Consider the following 24272-nt stretch of genomic DNA (forward strand, 5'->3'; position numbering starts at 1 on the left):
TCCACGCCGGAGAAGCGCAGCAGGGAACGGCGGCTGAAGGCGGCGAAGACCAGCGGCTTCAGGTAAGAGGCGCGTCCTGCTGAGGTGCTTGTTCCAAACGGCTGTGGCGGCTCGAATCCAGTCCTACGATGCGTGTAGCTTCGTGAAGAATAGAAAATCAGAGTGGAAGACAGCTATGCTCATATTTATAGGCCTAGACCACACCCGTTTCGGCGGGAGGTGACGCAGAGGGCGCGAAGCGTCCTCATTGGTCAGCGTCACTGGCCTCGCATAGGCTGTGCTTTTCTGGCGGAGCAGCCAATGGGCGCGTGATTCGCTCCGCCTAAGGTTGTATGCTACAGAAAAGCGTTTTACATATTTACAAAATTAAGAATTAATTTTAGGCTTCAATCTCGAAAAAGAAATATCTTTCCCGTAGCGTCTCTTCGACGCAGTAGGAGAGAACTCTACGTAAGAGAACTTCACATACACACTCTGCAGACATCAAAGACATTATACCATCCCTTTAAGACATTGTAAAAGTAAATGAAGAGACATAAACACTGAGCAGTGCACTTACATTCATGCTATTTCTCACTGACATTTTAAGATATGTTAGTGCAAGTTGTTTTCAGTTAAAACATTTTAGTCTGGGTCTAGGCTTAAGCCTCGTCTGAAACAGATGTTTACTCAAGTCGCATTGGAATTGGTGACTTTTGAATATCTGTAAGGTATCTGCACTTTTACTACACCTAAGCATGCTTTTCAGGCACCCTTTAAACCTCTGGTCAGTTCCCCTCAAAGTGAACCACAGGTCATCACATCAACTATAAGAATTTCACCAATTTCGACTAATAGAAAGTGTCTACAGTACATACGTTTTGGGTCCAGTACATAATGAGCACTCTCAATTTCTCAAATACACACAAATAGACAACACAATTTCGAAAGAAACTATTAAACAGCCATTTTTATTTCCTTCTGCACTCCTTGAGCATGAATTAATTATAAAACACCAAGTAAACATTTATAAAGTTAAATCATATGACATTTATACAAAAATGTACAATACTTAAAATTACAGTTGTAAAATGCTAAAATATGTACATCTTAAAAGAGACCGTCATGTTAAAAACAGGTAAACAAGACTGCACTCCTAAAAAGATCAATCACAAACAAGTTTGCGCGCGTGTGTGTGAGTGTGTGTAGTAATGGAGTGATTTGGTAACAAACACAAGGGCTGAACAAGAGAGGTGCATGTACAGTATGAGTGCGTTTGCCCTTTCTGGAATCCAGAATTTGGTGAAATAAATGTATAGCCTGCATTAAAAAACAAACAAAGTCAATCAAGACAACCGATGTCATGAGTGATTAATAAAAGCAAATTAAAAAACACCATTTAATTCAAACATTTGTAATAAAGCATTACAGGCATCTACAAACATGTTCTCCCGCTTTTATCAAAACACTGAATGACAGTAATACATCAGATAAAATGATTCTGAAGTACAAAGGCAAAACGCAGTAACTACTCATTTTTCTCAGTTTCATGATGTTGTTATGCGTTCTTCCTTTGTAGGCCTGAGTGTTTCAGAGAAGCTGCATGTGTGTCCAGCAAGAAACCAGTGTCGCTACAGGCACACGTGTGTTTGAGTTGGTCTTTTCGGGGTTATAAGCAGCGTCTCGTCTTCACAGGCTGGTCTCCGTGTAGACCGGGACGGCGGGAAACGCAGCGATCGGGCTGAAGAGCGACTGGCGTTGGGGCTGAGTTTGAACCAGTGGTTCCTGGGCCTGCGACTCCACGGGACTCTCGTGTTTCTCGCCCATCTCTTGCAGCAGGACCACATTAGCATCTCGCCACTCTCTGTATCTGCAAGCGCTCAGAGACGGTTCGCTCAACACCTGCTCTATGGCATGTAGATCGGCCTCCTTAGCCTGAAATAAAGCAGAAAATGAGATGTTGGTTTCTTTTGTGAAACTTTAAATACAACTTCCCAAAGTTGAAGTGAAGCTGCTTTGTTTGTTTTATCAATACTGCCATCTAGTGTCTGTAGACTAGGGGCAATGACAGATATGAGTGTTCAAGAAAAATGTAATCTATGTGCATGTGCAAAATACCTTGTATTAATATTTGTTTCGACCCCTATACAATTCTAACTGAATTTATCAACAGAACTGTCAACTAATAACATTTCCTTATATCTAGAATACATGTTAATCATTATTTCACACATTTTTATATACATATATATATATAGATATGCTTTTTTTTTTTTTTTTTTAAGAGATGTATTAACCTTGAAACAATGATGAGGGGTGCTATCTATGATACAATTTCGTACTTTTTCCTGCATGTTAGCACGTTTTTCAAATGCTAACAATATTTTAAGAAAACTGCCCTTACATATACCGGTACCAATAAAACATAAATATTAAATCTAAATGACAAAATTAAAATGACAAAATTGTCAATTTGCGAAACTTGCTTTCAGCACAGATTTCAATCATCCGCTGTGATTTTGTCTAAGGTTTAACAGACGCAGGCGAATCGTTGTTATTTAGGAATGAGATGGCATGGGTGTTTGAATTAACGAAACGATTAATTGTAAAAGTACTAAATAATGAATACAAAGCTACATTAAAAAATAAATAAATAAAAACTAATAAAACAACAAAAATCACCAAATAAAATGAGGGTCAGTCATTTTTTTCCCATTTTTTAAAAAGAAATTAATACTTTTATACAGCAAGGATGTGTTAAATTGATAACAAGTGATAGTAAACATTTATATTGTTAGAAAATATTTCTATTTTGAATAAATGCTTTTTATTCATCAATGAATCCTGAAAAAAGTATCAGTAAAAAATAAAATACATTTTTTTTAAATTGTGGGCTTCTAATTAAGTGATAAAAATCAATCGAAAACATTTTACACAATACACACACTCATCTCTGCAAATAATAATTTCCAACGCTTTACTACCAAGTAAAAATGTAATATTAAAATAATTGAACTTGCACTGGAAAGTTTTCCTAGACAAAAATCAGATCGTGAAGAATGATGGGTATGCGCTTCGCGTCAAATACCTCTCTGAAGCATTGTTAAAGATAGTGTCTGTTGAATGTACTACACTTTGACATTTTTTCACACTGCACATTCTTGCACATTGACTTCCTGTCGTGCGCATGGGCTCTCGAGTGGTGAAAGTGTGGGTGTTCGGACAGACCAACCGTCTGCCTCTGACTAAACACACTTGCAGCACGTGCAAGTCAACTAGCCTTCTCTTGGTATATAGAGGAAGTCAAATATCTACTTAGACAAAACAGCACTGACGACAAGCCATGATCATTACTAAAACGTCACCATAGTAACAGTAACCGGTTTTATCACAGATATCTCCCATATTGAATCTAACATCCATTCGATTTTAGGGTTCAGAAGCATTTAGCAAAATATTGTTTTGCAATATATGTTATGAAGAAACATAACATCAAGTTTATAGGTTCCCTGCAAATTCATTACCATTGAGATTGACCCTTTTAGGATACAGTAAAACGAGCACATTCTCACCTTTAAAGTGCTGTTTAAAGCACGAATGAGGTGCAGTTTGTCATTAACGCTCTCATCTTTGCAGCGTCGTATGAAGGAGGACCTGAAGTCACGTTTGGTGCTCGGCTGCGGGGCTCCTGAGGGCGACAGACTCGCTTGCTTGAGGTGAAGATACAACATCTCCATCTCATCAGACGGGGCGTCTGAAAAAACAATATCACAGGAGGATTACATACCCAACTATTTACAGGATTACCATGCTTTTTGAACTATGGATTTCCATGACTTTTCCAGGAGTTCACAATAACTGGATGAGGATTTTTAAAAAAAAGTTATTTTACAGTGACAATCTCTAGACAAAAACTAACAGTTTTACAATGACAATCTCTAGACAAAAACTAACAGTTTTAAAGTTAGAGTATAATTTTAATTATTTTTTTATTTTATTTTTTCTGTTCAGAGATATTCACATAAGTTTGAATCTCCTCATTTATATTAAGAACATTTTAGTAAAAAAAAGTTGGGACTCATTGCATGCAAAGTGAGATATTTCAAGCCTTTATTTGTTATAATTTTGATGATTATGGCTTACAGCTTATGAAAACTTTTCACAATATTATCATAAACTGTAAGCCATAATCATCAAAATTATAACAAATAAAGGCTAGCAATATCTCATTTATTTATATATTATATTAGCTGCACCTTTTAAGTTGAATTACTGAAATAAATGAACTTTTGCACGATATTCTAATTTTTCGAGTTTCACCCGTATAATATTAAAGCTACACTGTGTAGGAATTACTTAGCCTGGTTCTACCAGACTCTCGTACATTTCATTTGTTACATTTCATAAAAAAGGTTAGAGAGAAAACTAAAGCACCATGGTACAACAGTGCTACGCATGTTATCAAGAGAGAAACTCGGAACTTAGAGCGCAAATGGAAACTTAAATTTAGAGGAAATTTAGAGGTCTTTAGAATCGCGTGGAAAGACATTATGTCACGTTATAAAAAGGCTCTAAAAGCAGCCAGGGCTGAGCATCTCCGCAAACTAATAGAAAATAACCAAAACAATCCAAGGTTTTTATTTAACACTGTGGCTAGATTAACAAATAAACAGACATCACCTGAACAAAATATTCCGTTACATTTTAATAGTAATGATTTCATGAATTTCTTCACTGAGAAAATAGAAAGCATCAGAAACACAATTGTAAATGTACAATCTTTGACAGCGTCTTATGATTCAGCCTCAATTATCGTCCCTCAAGAACAACTACAGCGCTTTACAACTATAGGACAGGAAGAGCTAAATAAACTTATCACTGCATCTAAACCAACAACATGTTTATTAGATCCAATACCCACTAAACTACTGAAAGAAGTGTTACCTGTAGTGGAAGAGCCTCTTCTCAATATTATTAACTCGTCTCTATCTTTAGGACATGTTCCAAAAACGTTCAAGCTGGCAGTTATAAAACCACTCATTAAGAAACCACAATTAGATCCAAATAACCTAGCAAATTACAGACCCATTTCAAATCTTCCATTTATGTCTAAAATACTAGAAAAAGTTGTGTCCGCTCAACTGTGCTCTTTCTTGCAAGAAAACGATATCTATGAAAAATTTCAGTCAGGATTCAGGCCACATCATAGCACAGAAACTGCGCTGGTTAAAATTACAAATGATTTACTTTTAGCTTCTGACCAAGGCTGTATCTCAATACTAGTTTTACTCGATCTTAGTGCTGCGTTTGACACTATAGATCATAAAATACTCTTAGATCGACTTCAAAATTACACTGGTGTTCAGGGACAGGCATTAAGCTGGTTTAGATCGTACCTATCAGACCGTTACCATTTTGTCCATTTAAATGGGGAAAAATCAAAGATAACGTCAGTAGATTATGGAGTGCCGCAGGGATCTGTATTAGGCCCCCTGCTATTCTCAATTTATATGCTGCCACTTGGTAATATTATAAGAAAACATGGAATAAGTTTCCACTGTTATGCTGATGACACTCAATTATATATTTCATCAAGACCAGATGATAACACTAAATTATCTAAAATGACAGAGTGTGTTAAAGATATAAAATATTGGATGACGTGTAATTTTCTTCTATTAAATTCAGATAAAACGGAGGTATTACTGATTGGTCCAAAAAACTGCCCACAAAACCTCTTACAATACAACCTTAATCTAGATGGATGTCCTGTTACTTTATCCTCTACAGTAAAAGATCTGGGTGTTATACTAGACCGCAACTTGTCTTTTGAAAAGCATATTTCAAATGTCACAAGAACAGCCTTTTTCCACATTGCTACGTAACATGCTATCTGTTTCTGATGCAGAAAAGTTAGTTCATGCATTTATGACCTCGAGACTAGATTACTGTAATGCTTTATTAGCTGGTTGTCCTGCATCCTCCGTAAACAAGCTACAGTTAGTCCAAAATGCAGCTGCTAGAGTTCTTACTAGGTCAAGAAAATATGATCATATAACGCCAATTTTATCATCTCTACACTGGTTACCTATTAAGTTCCGTATCAATTACAAAGTATTGTTACTGACCTATAAAGCCCTAAATGGTTTAGCTCCTGTGTATTTAAGAGATCTTCTATCGCCATATAATCCATCGCGCTCTTTAAGATCGCTAAATTCGAGGCTTCTGGTCGTACCTAGGATAACTAAGTCCACTAAAGGAGGGAGGGCGTTTTCACATCTAGCTCCTAAACTCTGGAATAGCCTTCCTGATATTGTCCGAGGCTCAGACTCGCTCTCCCAGTTTAAAACTAGATTAAAGACGCATCTCTTTAGCCAAGCATTCACATGATGCATCTCATACCTTTTATACTACAGTTAAATCAGATCAAATGCATTCATATTATGAACAGCAGCTACGCTAATTATTTCCCATCTGCCTTTTTTGTTGTTATCTTGGGACGCCTGTCCCGAGATAACTCAAATAGAGTTCGTCAGCTCCAGTTATGTATCCAGCCTCTCATGGAGACTTCAGATGCCCCAACGCCTGTGATGAGACGACTCGACGCCTGTGAAGAGACGCCCCAACGCCGGCGATATGTTATGCCCTAAATTTTATGATTAACTAACTGTATTTTTGTTTGTACATTTTTGAAATGCATTTTCTGTAAAGCTGCTTTGAAACAATATGTATTGTGAAAAGCGCTATACAAATAAACTTGAATTGAATTGAATTGAATTTGTACAGAGAGTCTGGCTTCTCTCCATTGACAAGCGTTAACTTCCTTGAAGTTCCTCTGTTGAAGTTTAAAACTATTGGATCTGCCCAGAGTCACTCTGGATCTGCTATAACCAATCGCTAACGTTTTGTTCGTGACGTATGACGACTCAAACTAGCGCACAACCTCAACTTCATCGTTCTCAACCTCTCCCGCTGTTCGCTGATTGGACCGGTAAAAAATTTACTGGAGAAAACCCAAGAATATACCACCATCCCAGACGTAGTTCTGAAGGAAAATGAAAATTGAGCGGAAGTACGTAGGAGGGCAGTATATTGAAATTGTATATGACTACCAAATTAATATTACTTTCTAGCCCCTCCCATTCCGACGGCGTTTTAGCTCCTACGATGGCCGTATTATTTCAAATCTGCTGTCAGTCGCGAATAATCTCCCCCTCGCATTCGTCACGGTGCCACAGTGTAAAAACGCGAAAGGCGAAGCTTGAATTTCCAGGTATGTCCCTCTTTGGCTAATGTATTTTCAAGATGGAGGCGCAACATGGCTTCCGCCATTCGAGCAGCTCACCCGTATGTATTATAAATAGCATATTCTAACGCTTACGGGAATACCTGATTAGTTGGTAGAAATAATTATACATTAATGAGCACATATCATTTTGAAAGAACAAAGTGTTTTTTGCTAAGAATCAACTTACACAGTGTAGCTTTAATAAAGTTTTTTGAACAAAAACAAATATATATGCGGAAAAATTATTATTTTCAACCCTCATTCTTTGATGAGAATCTATTCTCTGTCTGAAATTATCTTTTTTTAAGGCGCTGCTCCTTTAAGGCCTGTCAGTAAACGGCCACTGTTATGATTAGCTAACGTCATTGCATAGGAACCAGTATCAACGCCCCCACTATTACACGCGAGTAAGTGTTTTAAAAATACCACCCATATAAAACCATCATTTACAGACAAAGCATTATGAAATCTTTAACAAAGATTTGTGATGCAGTTGCTGTCAGATCCAATACAGCTGGATGCTTTAACAAAAGTTTCCATTACGCTGTGCCTCGTTTACAAAACAAAATGCTCCGAACAAACATATAATCCTCCGACACGATTCGGGACGCCATTAAAATAAACCATCCACTTGTTTTTCTGTGATTCTTCTGAAGTTTTGTTGGAATAGACTTTCAATGAAGTAACAGCAATCTCTCAGGTCGTATTTTAAATATCTTCATATGTTTGAAAGATGAAGAAAATCTTGTATGTTTGTAACGACATGACGGTGGGTAAATTATGATCTCTTTAAACCGTTTTTAATTTGGCTTTGCACTTATAAGGATAAAACATCTCATTCCAGCGCTCACTCACTGTCATTTCCTTTGAACTCCTGTATTTTGAGGATGGGGTCGTCCTCTGAGCTGATCTCGTGCCACGACTCACTGTCTGCGCTCTGAGTCTCTGTGCGGTGACATGGAGAGGAAGAGGAGCAGGGGGGCGGGAGACAACCCTGAGACATACACACACAAATAGACAACAAATATAACAGCAATCTTTCAAAACCTCAAAGAAATACGATTTAACAGAAACTTGTGTGAAAATATGACAAAAAAAAAACATATATAAAGAGAGAGAGAGGGGAGATTTTTCTTGTGCATTGATTCTTAGATGACATCCAAAAGTTTGGGGTCGGTATGATTTTTGAATATTTTTCTCTTCTGCTCACCAAGGTTGCTTTTACTTGATCAAAATACAGTACAAACAGTAATAATCAAAAATTTTGCAATTTAAAAAACTTATTTTCCATTTTTTTAAATATAATTTATTCCTGTGATGCAAAGCTGAATTTTCAGCATCATTACTCCAGTCTTCGGGGACACATGATCCTTCAGAAATCATTCTAATATGATGATTAAACCGCTTGTTAAAAAAACGCAACTTGATCGAACAGAATTAGTCAATTACAGGCCGATCTCGAATCTGCCTTTTCTGTCAAAGATATTAGAAAAAGCAGTATCCTCACAACTGTGTTCCTTTCTAGAAAGAAATTATATCTGCGAGGATTTTCAGTCCGGATTTAGACCGTACCATAGTACCGAGACAGCTCTCGTTAGAGTCACAAATGATTTGCTTTTATCATCCGATCGTGGTTGTATCTCTCTATTAGTGTTACTCGATCTTAGTGCTGCATTTGGCACCATTGACCACAACACTCTTTTAAATGGACTCGAACATCATGTTGGCATTAGTGGAATTGCACGAGCATGGTTTAAATCATACTTATCTGACCATTATCAGTTTGTAGCAGTAAATGAAGAGATGTCTTATCAATCACAATTTTAGTATGGCGTACCACAAGGCTCAGTACTAGGACCTCACTCTGTACATGCTACCATTAGGAGATATCATTAGGAAACATGGAATTTGCTTTCACTGTTATGCCGATGATTCTCCGCTGTATATTTCTTCAAAACCTAATGAAACCTACCAATTCACAAAATTAACAGAATGCATAGCTGATATAAAAAATTGGATGACTAGTAATTTCCTACTACTAAATTCTGAAAAAACAGAGATTCTAATTATTGGACAAAAAACTTTATCACGTAATAACCTAGAATACTATCTAACACTTGATGGCTGCTCTGTTAAGTCTTCGTCGTCGGTTAGGAACCTGGGTGTGCTCTTTGATACCAATCTTTCATTTGAAAGTCACGTGTCTAGTATCTTAGACGGAGCTTACAGCCTCGAAGCAAACAAACTCACAGCAGCAGCAGCAGTCACAGCGAAGCAGACAGGAGCAATCGATCAGGGGCTACAGCTAGTTCAAAACGCAGCAGCTTGAGTTCTTACCAGAACCAGGAAGTATGACCATATTAGCCCGGTTCTGTCAACACTGCATTGGCTCCCTATGAAACATTGTATAAATTGTAAAATATTGCTTTTACTTACAAAGCACTAAATGGTTTAGCTCTGCAGTACTTGAGCGAGCTCTTAACGCATTACAGTCCTTCAAGTCTATTGCGATCTCAAAATTCCGGCCAGTTAATAATACCTAGAATATCAAAATGGACTGCTGGCGGTAGATCCTTTTCCTATTTAGCACCAAAACTTTGGAACAGTCTTTCTACCATTGTCCGGGAAGCAGACACACTCTGTCCATTCAAAGCTAGATTAAAGACACATCTCTTTGACCTAGCATTCACATAATACATTATAGACTTCTATAATTCAATGTTAGGCTGCATAGATTAGGTCAGCCGGAACTGGGAACACTTCTCATAAATCCTGATGTACTCGTTACATCATAAGAAAAATGGCATCTACGCTAATTTTAGTGTCTTTGTTTATCCCGAGGTTTTCCCGCAGCCTGTCGGATCCAGGGCGTATCCAGAAGGCCCTTCGCCTGGACCCCGATGCAAGTGCCAACTAGTCTCTCCCCTGTGAAGGATCCCTTTAACACTCTACAGATAAAGCGTTGTCGGGATAATTTCGGTTTCGCGTATTTACCCCGAAGTGATAAAATTCTGTCTAAAAATGTTTAAGGCCAGACAAGTAGTTTGTTAAGGCTTGGTTTGTAGGAAATGACAAACCTGCGCATATTCAAATGCGCATAACTATAGAATGAATTCTTATTGCGCACGTGAGCGTCATCAGCGTTTCTCACAGGTTTGCGTTTAAAGTCTGTGTAGAGAGAACTTAGCGACATTAAGGGGGAGGGGGAGAGGGAGATCAAAAGAACAGCATTAATTAGAAATTAGGGCTGGGAAACGATTAATCGCATCCAAAATAAAAGTTTGTGTTTACATAATATATGTGTGTGCAGTGTGCACGGTGTATAATATTTAAATCCCACTGTAGGATTTAAATGCTGGCGTTTAATACTTAAGGATTAGCAAGCTATTCACATTAGCATGTCTGGACAAAGTGTGGTTACTCACACGCAGAAAGCCGGGGGCCAGCTGATCCGTGTCCTCCACAGAAACCTCAGCTTCATCATCATCATCGCTCTCCTCACTGTAGCACTCTATATTCACACAATCACAGTCTCAATATGACAACTCAGCCATTAAAGTGTCAGGTTTGGCTTTGCTGAAAAACGTGGACTGAATTAGACTCTCAGCGTTAACTAGGCTTCCGTAAGCATGTGTGGTATGAATCTTTACCTCCGTTCGTTGAGTCTGTGGGCTCAGGTTCATTTGAAGCCTGGGTGAGTTTAGACAGCCATCTAGGTTTAAAAACAAGACAAAAACATTCATTACAGTAAGCCTACACTTATCAGATCGGTGGAATGATTGTAATGGATCATTATGCATGTCCTCTGCCCACAGTTTAATAGCAAAACACCCACAGTTTTCTCTCAATGTTTTCCACTCACAGGTTTATTTATGTTTCAACAAAGCCTTACAGGAAAGTTTTACAAGAAAAAAAGAAAAAAAACTTGTCTCATTCAAAACACATATGTTTTTTTTCCTTCCATGCAACACAAAATGAGATATTTTGAATAGATATGCACCAATTGCAATTCTCTTGGTTGATTCCGATTTCCGGGTTTTTTTTTTGTAAGTGTGACCTGCCGATACAGATTTTCTTTCAAAGAACAATAATTGACAGCATATACAAACAGAAATCTACTTTTCATCAATGCAACATTTTATTTTCATAAAAAAAAAAAAAAGTAAAAAGACGGTAATAAAATAAGAACAAATAAATTTCAAACAACAGCATAAATAAATGCAATAGAACAAAGAGAGATATTAAATCAACACAGCTTTAATTTTTTCAGGAGGGTAGGCTATACGGTATATTCAGATAGGAAATACTACAGAATTTTAAGTAATTGTGTAAAATAACACTGAATAGTCTTCATTGTAAAAACTAAATTAGCCTATTTAGATTAATGCTTACAATTATTTACAAAAGTTACTGAGATGAGTGATTTTCTCTTTGTCTTTTGTTCTTTGATTAACATGATCGACAGCAGCAGCTTTATTATGCTGTCACTTTAAGAGTTTATGCACAAATCCAATATACTGTTACACAACTGTGTTTAACTGAATACTTGCCAAGATGTGCATTTTGACCGTTTAAGTGCAGTAAGCCACTCATTTTGGTACTTGCGACTCAAGCTGCTTGAGACTGAGGCGGCTTGTGCGCTCATATAGATCACGGCTGTGTGCACTTTTGGTGTGAGCGCGAAACCCGTGAGAATTAGTGAAATTATGCGCAATACAACCACTATTCAACCGGAGTGAATGAGAGGAGGCGGGTGTGTGTCACTTCGCCGTTGGAGAGGAGAGAGTGAGAATACGCATCTGATGTTATTCCCTGTGCCGCTGGTAATAGAACCGGTCAAGCCGATCATGCGGAAAATCATCCGATTCCGGTCCGTGGCCGGTTGATCGTTGCATCTCTAATTTGGAAGAATCACGACTAGTACAGTTACTTTATTTATAAAAAAAAAATGTTTTGTAATGTTGCTAGTTAGAAGGTCCTCAGTATAATTTACAGCATTATCTGGGAGAGAATTTATTTAATATATGCACAATCTTTCAAAAGTCTGTGGTCATTTTTTTTTTTTTAAGAAATTGGTTTCCGGCCTGTGTCCGTTTTCAAACTAATCCGTGCATTTCCACTGCAGAATTAATTAAATAAATAAATGAATAAAAGGTTCAACCCAAGCCCTAAACACTTGATTCAAGCTGGATTGGAACCCCAGAACTAGTGACGCCGGGGACAGGGACGGAGAAATATCACTAAGTTTTCTGAACTAAAAAAAAATATATATTTTCATGATTTGTTATCACAACTTTTTTTTTTGGTCAAATCAACTATACAGACTAGGAGAGCTCAACGTAGGCTTATATTCAATTATAAAATGGTTAGTTCCAATCCTTGATTCTGATTGGTCAATAGTTGTGTTTTATTCACGATAAAACACGGCTATGACCGCTTCATACAGCGATTCTATGTGTCTACACAACACCCCTAGCAACCGCCCTTAGCAACTTAAACACATGTTTGATCTCATTGATATTGTTCATTGAAGCTATGGTAGAGTATTGTGAGAGATTGAGTAAGCGAGTGTACCTGCATTTACAGTAGATATAGCATTTTCCTTCAGGTCAGTCCTATATTCATAATAAAAAAATCCGTTTGAATGTTCGCTGCGACATCTTGTCTTTTAAACAGTTAAGGGGTTTTCCCAGTCATCTGTCAGTTGCGTCTTCCTTCTCCGTGATCACAAGTTTGAGTATGGAAGTCCATAGTTATAATTATTCATAAGTATGCAGTGTCATAACTACATCTCTGACATTAATAACAAACCAAACCGTTTGAAAGTCGGTAGGAAAATTTAGCAAGTTATGGTTATTTAAAAAGTACATGCACCATTAAAACACAATGTTACGAGTGAGCAAGCTGACTGACAAGATGGCCGCCAGGTGCGGACGTCAACCTCCTTTGGCCAGCAGCGCGGACGAGACATCTAGCCTTTATTATGTATATCTATGGTTTTCCCAGTCATCTGTCAGTTGCGTCTTCCTTCTCCGTGATCACAAATTTGAGTCCTTTTAATGTAAAAGGCTTCTCTACTGACTGACTCACTCATAAATATAGTGCATCTTTGCCGCCAACTATTGGCGAAAAAAAATTATGTAACTTCTGTTGCTGTTTACGGTCAGGGACTATTTTTTCCAGTGGAAGGAAGGCTTTTAGTGACTTCATGAAATTTTCATAGATACATATTTTTCGGCTTTAATATTTGCATTGTGTGGTAACCGTTTTATAAAAGCAATAAGGTACTCGAGGTTAGTGCTGTATCGTGAATAAGTCACGGCTGAAGGGGTTGCAGTTGTGCCTAACAACGCTGTTCAGCCGTGACTTATTTACGATACAGCACAGCCTCTCGTACCATATTGCTTAAATACGTTCTCTAAAACATAAGCGACAGATGTACACAAACACCCTGATGGGCCATGTTGGTTTCTGAACTGGTTACGAAGTCCGATAAAGTAAACAACAAAGAAACACGTTACGTCATCGTTTGTTTCTTAAGTCTGTAGAAACTCGTGGCCAGTTCACAATAGGCTCCAGTTCGCTGAGAACTGTCCGAGAGCCGGGTTTCACACAGGAACGTGAATGTTTCGGTAAAAAAGAGGTAGGCCTACGTGTGAAACGCTCTATTAGGATGCTTTCACACTAGCACTTGTAAATGCAGTTTTCCGCAATCAAATTGAATGCAATCAAACTAGGGTTCGGACCAGGCAATCAAACCAAGTGTGAAGGCACCCTTAAGTGTAATATTTGATAAAATACTTCAAATAGTGTGCAGAACTTTGGACACATGATATAAGATAAAGCTCAGTTGAGGAGTCCACGCTGTATTTTTAGTACTGGAGGTCAGCAAAACCCTGTGTTTGCAAATCTTCATCAAACGCACTCAATTGCATAGTGTGCAGCAGATAGCTTTGGTCACAGCTAGGTGTCAACGCAGCCCGTCACACGGCAGTGCAAACATGTCACCACCAGAACAAAAATGCACTCACTTGTTCATGTCTTTCAAGTGTTCAGCTGCAAAGTAGAGTGTCACCATGTGGAGGTGGCTTGCTTTCATTGCACTGGAAAAGAAGAAACAAGTGAACACAAATAAAAACATGCACAACCCCAGCTGTTCTCAAGGCTGTTGGGGATGTGTGGCTACATGACGTAGTGGAAGCATTACACAAAAACGAACATGCATTTGACACCAAAGTTTGTCTTCCGTCTTATCTATACCCAATTATTGTTATCAAAGTAAAGCACCATCACCGTATATCTTAAAAAAGGAAGTCTCTGAGGTTCAGACCACATACTTATAACACAGGAAACTGCCTGCTCTGAATGCACATTAAGTGGGGTACAGATGACACTTCCAGTGCAAAAACATTAAAAAAAATCTGATTTATAGCTTGAGACTTGAGACCACATGTTCTAAATGCAACAGTCAAATGACAACCCCATAACTATTTTAACTATGATGTTCTGAGTAGTTGCCAGGGTGTTTCTTTGCTGTTACTAGTGTTTTTCTAGGTTTGCGATGCAGACCCTAAGGATTGCTTTGAGTGCATTGCTATGGCTGCTAGTTTGCTCTGTGTGCTTTCTATGACAATTACTAACATAGATATGTACACGTAGACGCCACATTCGACCGCTCCAGACATGTCGACGTGCCTGCAATCTTGGACATTTCAGATGCAGTAATCACTCAGCGTAAAAAGTTTTCCAAGATGCCAAAACACTCGAAGGAATTCCAGAAGAAATGGGATAATCTTTCACAGAGAATGTGTTGTTTTGTGTTTTTACATGTATTAACTCAACAGGTTTTAAAACCATGGTAAATTAATCTGGTTGTATTGTTTTACTGAAGCAAAATCACCAGCTGAAGTTTATTGTAGATTGAGATATTCATACATGCATACGATTATAGTTACAAACGCACAATCAACTTGTTCTCAAGTGTTCACGGACTGTCTTTATGAAACAGCTTGCGTAAAGCGGCCCAGTTGGTAATGAGGCACTTGTATCGCTAATGTATCGGTTGTTATGGTGTTGCCATGCAGTTGCTTCATGGTTTCATAGATCATTGCTTGGGTGTTTTGGCTGGTTGCTATACAGTTGTAAAGACGTTCTGTGTGGATGCCAAGGAGTTTGTGTGAAGTTGTTTGGGTGTTGCAGGATGATTTAGGGCGTTGTTATGCTATACTGTAGCTAGGATGTGCTAAGTAGTTGCCATGGTGTTTCTATGCTGTTACTAGAGTGGTTTGGTTGGTTGTGATGCAGTTTCTAAGGTTCTCTGAATGGTTTTAGTGTGTTTCTATGGCTGCTGGTGTTCTGGGTGGTTTCTAGGACAATGCTAGTTGATTTCTAAGGCACTGCTAAGTTGTTACTACGGTGTTGCTACGAGATTTGATAGTCCATTTCGAGTGGGTTCTCGATGGGGTGTAGGATATTGCTAGGATGTTCAGGGAGGTTGCTAAGATGTTCTGTGTGGATAAAAAGGAGTGTCAATGAAGCTGATTGGGAGTTGCATGTGGTCGCTAGGCGAAGAGTGTTTTTAAATGTGTTGTTAAAGCTGCTACGGTATTCTGGGTCGTTGTTAAGGTGTTGCTAGGTGGTTCCTAAGGTAGACTGAGTATTTTTAAATGTGTTTCTAATGCTGCTACAGTATTCTGGGTGGTTGTTAAGGCGTTGCTAGGTGGTCTGAGTATTTTTAAAGGTTTTGTTAAAGCTGCTACGGTATTCTGGGTCGTTGTTAAAGCATTGCTAGGTGGTTCCAAATGTGGTCTGAGTGTTTTTTAATGTGTTGTTAGAGCTGCTACGGTATTCTGGGTCGTTGTTAAGGCGTTGCTAGGTGGTTCCTAAGGTAGTCAGAGTATTTTTTAAATGTGTTTCTAATGCTGCTACGGTATTCTGGGTGGTGGTTGAAGGCGTTGCTAGGTGGTTCCTAAGGTAGTCTGAGTATTTTTAAAGGTTTTGTTAAAGCTGCTACGGTATTCTGGGTCGTTGTTAAAGCGTTGCTAGGTGGTTCCTAAGGTGATCTGAGTGTTTTTTAATGTGTTGTTAGAGCTGCTACGGTATTTTGGGTCGTTGTTAAGGTGTTGCTAGGTGGTTCCTAAGGTAGACTGAGTATTTTTTAAATGGAGTATTTTTTAAATGTTTTTCTAATGCTGCTACGGTATTCTGGGTGGTTAAGGCGTTCCTATGGCATTGCTATATTGTTGGAAGGAGATTGCTTACTTGCCCAGGTGAAAACAGCTCACCATCTCTCTATGATATTCTGGTCCCTTTCTGGGAATAATTCTGTTCATTTTATCATCAAACTGCACTTACCATCCAAAATACTGTAATTTCAGAAAGACAGATAAGATGCATTGACACAATGCAAATAGGCATATCGTGTTACTAGGTCAGGTCTTTTTCTCAAACCACAAGCAGTCAAAAATATAAATAAGGAAGACAAACTCACAACTTCTTCTTGCATTCGGTAGCCTGTTCTACGATGAAGTCTCTCAAGTTAATGTAGCCTTCGGCCTTCTCCGCCTGAAAGGAAATGGAGATCATTTATCTCTAGAAAAGGCCTGCGCTTCCTAAAAGCATCTTAAAACCAAGGACATCGTAGAAACCACTGGCACCAATGGTCTCTACAATCTACTTAAGATAGCTATGCTTCTGAGAAATGTAGCCTTGCTCTTGAGCAGGTTTTATTTTGGGTAAAAGATCGCAAACCAAAATTTAACCAATCAGCTGTGAGCAAAAATACATTTCTCTGATGCAATAAAGTCACCCCAATGTTGATCCAAAGTTAAGCGCTTCACACAGTGCAAGAATTTTGGGTCAAAGACAAAAAGAGATCTTATCAGGCATATTTAAAACAAGATATGATAATATTTTTAAAAAAATTAAACAAGATATGCTAATAAGACCATATTTAAAGAAAGAAATTACTGCTTGCAGCTATATTTATGAATACGCTAACATAATGATATTTATAGGATGGGTATTTTTTAACTTGTGATATGCCGTAGTGAGGTGGAACACTCACCATTCTGAAATATTGGTAAGCTATTATTCTTACATTTGCAATCCTCAATGCCTTTCTCATTTGCTTGCTAAAGGCCCGGTCGAACGAACCAAGTACGAACAATAACTATAATGCCAAAGATATAGTTCTAAAAATCGTTCTAAATATAAAGAAAAGCAGAGCCCACATCACAAGTACAACGATAATGGCAAAGAGGAACGAAATCATTGGAATCACTTTCAGAGCGATTTTTTTTCTCCAGCTGATGAACGATAAAAACATTGACAGCCAATCAGAATCCATCCTGCTTTTAAGAGCTCAAAATTTTAAAGCGTTCGAAGACAAACCTGCAGCACGCTAAAAATAAATAGAGAAGTATTGTTTGCTAAGATATAGTTCAATATTTAGAGCCCTTAAGCTGCTTGTTTGGCATTTTACAGTGCCTAGCAACTCTCTCTGTTCATAGGCATCTAAAATAAATCAATAACACAAATGAAACACAATAAAAGTGCACTAAAATAGTAATATTTATTCAAATGTAACACATTCACTGCAAAAAATACTTTCTTAGTTAGTATTTTTGTTTTGTTTCCAGTCCAAATATCTAAAAATTCTTAAACCAAGAAGCGTTTACTAGAGAAGTAAAATGACATAAGAAATTCTATTTTGTTTTAAGATAAAAAGAAAGTAATTTAAGTAATTTTTGCTTAAAACGAGCAAAATTATCTGCCAATGGGGTAAGCAAAAAATTCTTGGTTTCCATTTGAATTAAGATTTTTTTTTCTTGTTTTCCATTCGAATTAAGATTTTTTTGCTTACCCCATTGGCAGATAATTTTGCTTGTTTTAAGCAAAAATTACTTAAATTACTTTCTTTTTATCTTAAAACAAAATAGAATTTCTTATGTCATTTTACTTCTCTAGTAAATGCTTCTTGAATTAATAATTTTTAGATATTTGGACTGGAAACAAAACAAAAATACTAAGTAAGAAAAGCATTTTTTGCAGTGTTGTCAGTGCTATTTATATGCAATATATATAAGATGATTTAAATTGTTATCTAGACAGAGATCCTGTCATTCAGTGTAATGGATGAAACTGTGGTATAACAGGGAATTTGCATTACACTGGATGACAAAAATATTCGGGGTGCCTTTTGATGATGTCACAGACTGCCAGTCAGTTTTTTCAATACGATTTCAAAATGGCTCCTTGTTCCTTTTTCACTAAATGACGTCTGAAAAACTGCTTATTCGGTAAAATCAGTAAGACATCCTTTTTACAGAGCCCCTAAAGGGACCTTTGCAAAAATAAAAAAATATACAGACTTTCACGTGTTCACAAGATACTGTTGCATGAGAAACTTTTCACGTGCGCACAGGATTTAATTTTGTGTGCTCGCGTTACAATTTCCATTTTGTATACTATCTATTACATATTTCCTTTGTGCGTCACTGCCATTTTACTATGAAGAAAATGAGAGTATGGATGCGCAGAAATTGGTAAAGATCTATTTGCTCAAAATTTGGCTTTATATATACAGTATATATACTAAATAATAATATACCTCTAATATCATGGCCTTATGCCCACTTTAAAGCATTCTCCGTGACGGGCGAGATACTGCGCCGTTAAATAGGCTGATGGCACAATACAGCTGTGCATTGTGCTATTTGACAAGTTCAAGGGTCCATAAAAAGGGCTGATACAGAAAAAATTGCTCAAAATTTGACTTTCGATAGGGCAGTGTCATATTTTAAGGCCTTAGTTGTCACTTTAATGAATTTAATTCTGTGGCGACCGAGAAACTGCGCCACAAAACGGGCTCAGTTTGCATTGTCATACTACAGTATGTCAAGTTTAATGGTTAATGAAAAAACATTGGTACAGTAAAATATTATACAAACTTGGATTCCATTAGGGCAGTATATATACACATTGTCCTCTATTCAAATTATTGGAACAGTAAAATATTATAAAATTTCATATTTCGCAAAGTAACAAGTCAACAGTCCAGACTCTTAATGAGAAATGAATCAAACTGCTCGTGTGATTGGCTGTTCACTGCATTTAGGTGCACACCTCTGGTTCAAACCCACACAACCCAGCTGACAGAGAACATTTATAGCGATACTAACACTAACCTCAGAGTTAGTTCAACCAGCTTCGTGCAATAGGCTTCCCATTTCCAACATGAGATAATAAATTATCTTTCAACACATAAACACACTTGTTCACATTTTCCGTAGAGACGCCACACATTATCAAGGGAAAACCACACACGACTTACCGTGTCGGATGTGTACCAGTAGAGCGAACATTTCTTGAGCACAAACCAAAACTTTTTCCACCTCCAGCCCAAGAGCCCTTTGCTCTCTTTCCTTTTGTACAACCAGCCCTGACAGTCGCCCTGGCCCAGGTCTTTCACCGAGACCCTTCTGCGGCTCATCACACCATCTCCTATAACAAACAACAAACAAACACATGACAATAAGACTACAACAGTGCCGGTCTCACAGGGTTCACCACTTAACGGTACTTTGGAACATCAATAGCAAAGATAATAGTGCATGATGCAGTCAAAAGGGTCATGATTACGTTAACAGAATCCAAATTTATCTCTGTACATTGTGTACTGGCAAAAACAGGAACATTTTACTCCTTCAGCGAGTTTAAAACATCTATAACTTATCTTGACAATAATAATCGTGTGTTACTCCACTTCTTCCTGCTTACCTTGAGACTTCTCGGCAGCAAAGTCTTGAAGAGGGTACTGAAAGCGAAAGGAGAAAGAAAGACTATAAATTAAACAGTGAGCTCAGCCATCAGCGCCCACAGCTCCGAGAGACAGCGCTAATAACACAGCCTTCACTTCCCTGTACCAACACACACATGCCAGTGAGAGAGTTCAATGCACACACTAATGCTGAGATCCTTCCTCTCTCTCTTTCAAAACGCATTCATATGCTATATATAGCTATGTACAGTGTACGCAGACTTACAAGAAGGCTTGTGAAGATCATTCTGAAACTACCATAATCAGATAGTTGATATGACGTGCGAAGCAGTCCGTCACATTTGAAAAAAAAAAAAAAATCTAATTCTTGTTTAGTTATTATACATTCATATTTTATGAGTTCATATTCATTGAGAGGTTACGTGGAATATTCAGACTTCTTAAAAATTCATGTCACGCCGCAGGTCTATTTAAGTGAACTGCAGAAAAGCTGATTAAGTGGTAATAAATAAAAATAAAATGGTGGTCAGTAACAGCACCTAAAATACACATTCCCAATTTTCACATTCATTTCCTCAAATCTGTTTTCTAAATGCATACTATAAATCTTATTATGAACAATTCAAGTTTCAATTTCATTTTTAAAAATCTTTTTTTGTCCTCGTAATTTTTAGTTAAAAAGTCATAACTGGATCTTCCCCAAATGACGATTAAGAACCAAAACACTGCCCTATATGTTCTTACTATAATTTTCCCGATAACCCGTTTAACTTGAATGTACGTCACAACACAGAAGAAAAGATTGGTTTCATCGTGACTTTAGGGGTTGTTTACACTACACGACACCATTATCAACTAAAAACAGCGATTTTTGTATGCGTTTTGGCCTATCATTTACATGACTGTGGGGTTTTAAAACAGCATTTTAGGGGCCTGAAAACGCAACCTTTTTTGAAAACGATACCATTATCGTCTCCGTGTAAACTACAAAAATGCAAATTTGTGAAAACAGTGACGTCATGTGCATGTGCATTATGTGTTCAAATGATCAAATGATCCAGAATGCTGCAGCCCGTCTTGTCTTCAACGAGGCCAAAAGGGCCCACGTCACTCCTCTGTTCATCTCTCTGCACTGGCTACCACTCGCTGCTCGCATCAAGTTCAAGGCATTGACGCTTGCTTACACAGGCTCAGCTCCCTCCTACTTTCACTCGCTCCTATGAGTCTACATCCCTACCAGAAGTCTGAGATCGGTCAATGAGCGACGGCTCGTGGTACCATCACAGAGAGCCACAAAATCACTCTCCAGAACATTCTTATTCACGATTCCATGCTGGTGGAATGATCTTCCCACCCTCATCCGGAATGCAGAATCCCTGACTACATTCAAAAGACAACTGAAAACTCATATCTTCCGTGAGCACTTGACATAAAAAAAAACAATAAAAAAAACTTTTCCTTTAATCCTCCCTGGTTTGGCTTATGCTACTCTGAGCAATGTCTGAACTTTGTATTTTGAGCACTTCTTGCGTTATTTTTGCCTCTTCACGATGACTCGCTAGCTGTAGTCCTCAGTTGAAAGTCGCTTTGGATAAAAGCGTCTGCTAAATGACTAAATGTAAATGTGTTCAGTTTCTTTACAAAGTGAAGTCGCCAACTACTGGCCTGACAGAATAATACACATTTTTATAATTTTCACAGATCCTTGTAAACGGGGATCAGTTTGACAATGTTGTTGTCTGTACACAAAAAAAGGCAAATATTTTTTTTAGTACATTATTGTTGTGTAAACGTACCCTAAGTTTAGCAGCGGATACTGATTCTGACTTTTTATTCCACAAATGGCTTTTCTAAAATCTACACTGCCGGATAATAATGCACATTTTCATCAAACGTTTTTGTACATATTGAGTAATCATTTAGTTAAATTCAGAAATATTGTGACAAGGTCCAGATAACCTAAAAACCTTAAAAAAAAAAAAAAAAAAAAGTTTAGTTATTAACTACTTTTCTCTTTGTGAAAGTTTCTAAAAGAAGGTTGCCAAATTTAGCTAACAGTGTTTGAACAGATAAGCAATAATCACACTCACAGATAGACATTCTGCTGAGTATTATGTGAAATAATCTTAGGAACAGCTGACAGTTCAATAGGAAGTAGTTTATGATAGAAAAAATAGAATACATATATAGCTCTGAAAACACTGAACGTACAGGAAACACTCACAACATCTGCAAAACTTACAACAATTAAAAATGTAATGCTATAGTCTTTGGAACTCAGAAAAATAAAAAAATTAGTGGCAGCTGTCCAATTATTTAAGATGTTTTCTAGCAGTGTTTCATAAATAGCTTGAACATTATTTACAACTACTTATATATTTGGTGTTGATTTTATATTATAATTAAGAGAGTGGGATTTTTTCACTCGATGATTCAGTCTGACACAAATGCTGTGTGTATATGGTTAGGAAATAAATAGGCCCTCAGAAAGGTGAAAGGTGAGATGAATAACATGCCACTATTTCAGGGGTGAAATACTTTCCAAATTTCTGATACTATTCAAAGCATTTGTTGAGCCCACAACAACAACTGGGGAAAAAAGTGAACACTTACTGACTCAGTCTGTCTGTTCATCTTCCTGTGATTCTCCTCTGCTGCCTTCAGAGAGGAGACCAGAAGAAATATCTCCTCTACCAACTGAACAAACAAAAACAAGTCATTATCAACTACTTTTATATTCTAATTTAATAATAATAACGAAATATAAAGTAGCCTAAGTTTGAAGCATTTTTTGACTGACAAACTGTGACGGTTACACTTCTTCTTAGCCTACTAGTATTAGTAGTTTTTATTTTATTTGACTTACCTGTAACCAACATGTGAAAACCTGCAGGTATTTTATTCCTCTGAAAATCGCTCTTGCAGACATCCCAGATCCTATACAAGCTGTGTTACAGTGTTTGTGAACGCTGAGTTGGACTTGCACGAGCCTCTAATAACGCCTTTCATTTGCATAATTGATTTAATCAGTCGCGTCTCTTCATCACATCTTTTGTTTTTAACTTTGAGGCATTATAATCAGATCTTTTTCTGTCATTGTATTCAAGAGTAAGCCGGTTGTTTGCTTAAAAGAAGCACTTGCTATGTTGTCGTCTCATAAAATTGCCTGCGCTTCAAGAACCGACCACAGCGGGGCACTGTTGCATCGCACTGCTGCTGCTGATGATGATGATGATAAATAGACTTTTTAAACTCGCTTTGGGATACACGTAGTAGTGACCTATAATCTCGTTTACTTTTTTTATTTAGGTAATACCGATGATATCGTAGCCTATGATATGCCACAGTAAAGAAGAATTAGGTGTCGTCGACGTCAACAGTATTTTGGTCATCTGAAACCATTAGGCTACGTGGAAAAAAGTATGGTCAAATAAGTTTATTTATAGCCTACCCTAATAATAAAGTTATTGAGGTATCCTTTAAAATATTACTCAAAACGTATTCTGTTAAGGAGTTATTTTGAACGTTTCAATGGAGAAAAAATATTCCTATTTAAGATTCTCTTAGGCTAGCTACTTAATTTTTTTAGGTTGTTTGGGACATTAAAGGTGCCATGTGTCATTGGCTGCGTTCCAAACCGCATACTCAATGAGTAGGTACTTAATTTCAATAAGTACTTACTTAACGAGCGCTAAAAGAGTAGGTACTTTATAGCCAAATCTCGTTAAGTATGAATGCGAACCGGACATCTGCCATGTTGACGTTATCATGTGACCTACGACGCGTTATCACAAGTGCAACAACTTAAAAGATTTGAACGACACGTTTAATTCATCTATCTGTAAATATCTTGATATTGATTAAACTTGCTCATTTTATGGTCTTTTTAAAGAAACTGCTGCCCATTTATTTTGAGAATACATTTAGGGTTGATTTAAGTTCTTATATTTAACCCTACTCATGTGACCCACCGTTTTATCCTTAACGATATTATTTATTTTTATTACGAAATCCCAAAATTGTCATCTCTTGAATATGTTGTTAATTTCTTTAGCCTATTTTATATCCAAACATTTTCATCCACAAGCAAAAGTGGCTTACCGTGACAAATACTGACCGATACTTAATTACTTTTTACTGAAAAAAATCAATAAAACAAACAAAATGTAATGTATGTCATATGACATAGCTATGCATGAATACACTCTAGATGTGTATATTGTG

General features: G+C 37.4%; 1 protein-coding gene across 2 annotated transcripts; it reads right to left on the bottom strand.

Moving 5' to 3' along the window:
* Positions 1 to 776: 776 nt before the first annotated feature.
* Positions 777 to 23695, bottom strand: ipcef1 (interaction protein for cytohesin exchange factors 1). Of its 2 annotated transcripts, XM_079639099.1 has the most exons (11): positions 22915 to 23695; positions 22662 to 22745; positions 20048 to 20084; positions 19602 to 19771; positions 16758 to 16831; positions 14299 to 14370; positions 10918 to 10979; positions 10693 to 10778; positions 8123 to 8261; positions 3552 to 3733; positions 777 to 1914 (listed from the first exon to the last, which is right to left on the bottom strand). In XM_079639099.1, exons 1-11 carry the CDS (start codon positions 22975 to 22977, stop codon positions 1669 to 1671), a joined length of 1215 nt encoding a protein of 404 aa, XP_079495225.1. In that variant the 5' UTR covers positions 22978 to 23695; the 3' UTR covers positions 777 to 1668. The 2 variants fall into 2 exon arrangements, with proteins under 2 accessions (XP_079495225.1, XP_079495226.1); XM_079639100.1 differs by lacking the exons at positions 22662 to 22745; positions 22915 to 23695 and adding an exon at positions 20314 to 20376 and having other exon boundaries at positions 925 to 1914.
* Between the last annotated feature and the right edge of the window lie 577 nt (positions 23696 to 24272).

The sequence above is a fragment of the Phoxinus phoxinus genome (assembly GCF_949152265.1).
Source record: "Phoxinus phoxinus genome assembly, chromosome: 16".
Classification (NCBI taxonomy): domain Eukaryota; kingdom Metazoa; phylum Chordata; class Actinopteri; order Cypriniformes; family Leuciscidae; genus Phoxinus; species Phoxinus phoxinus.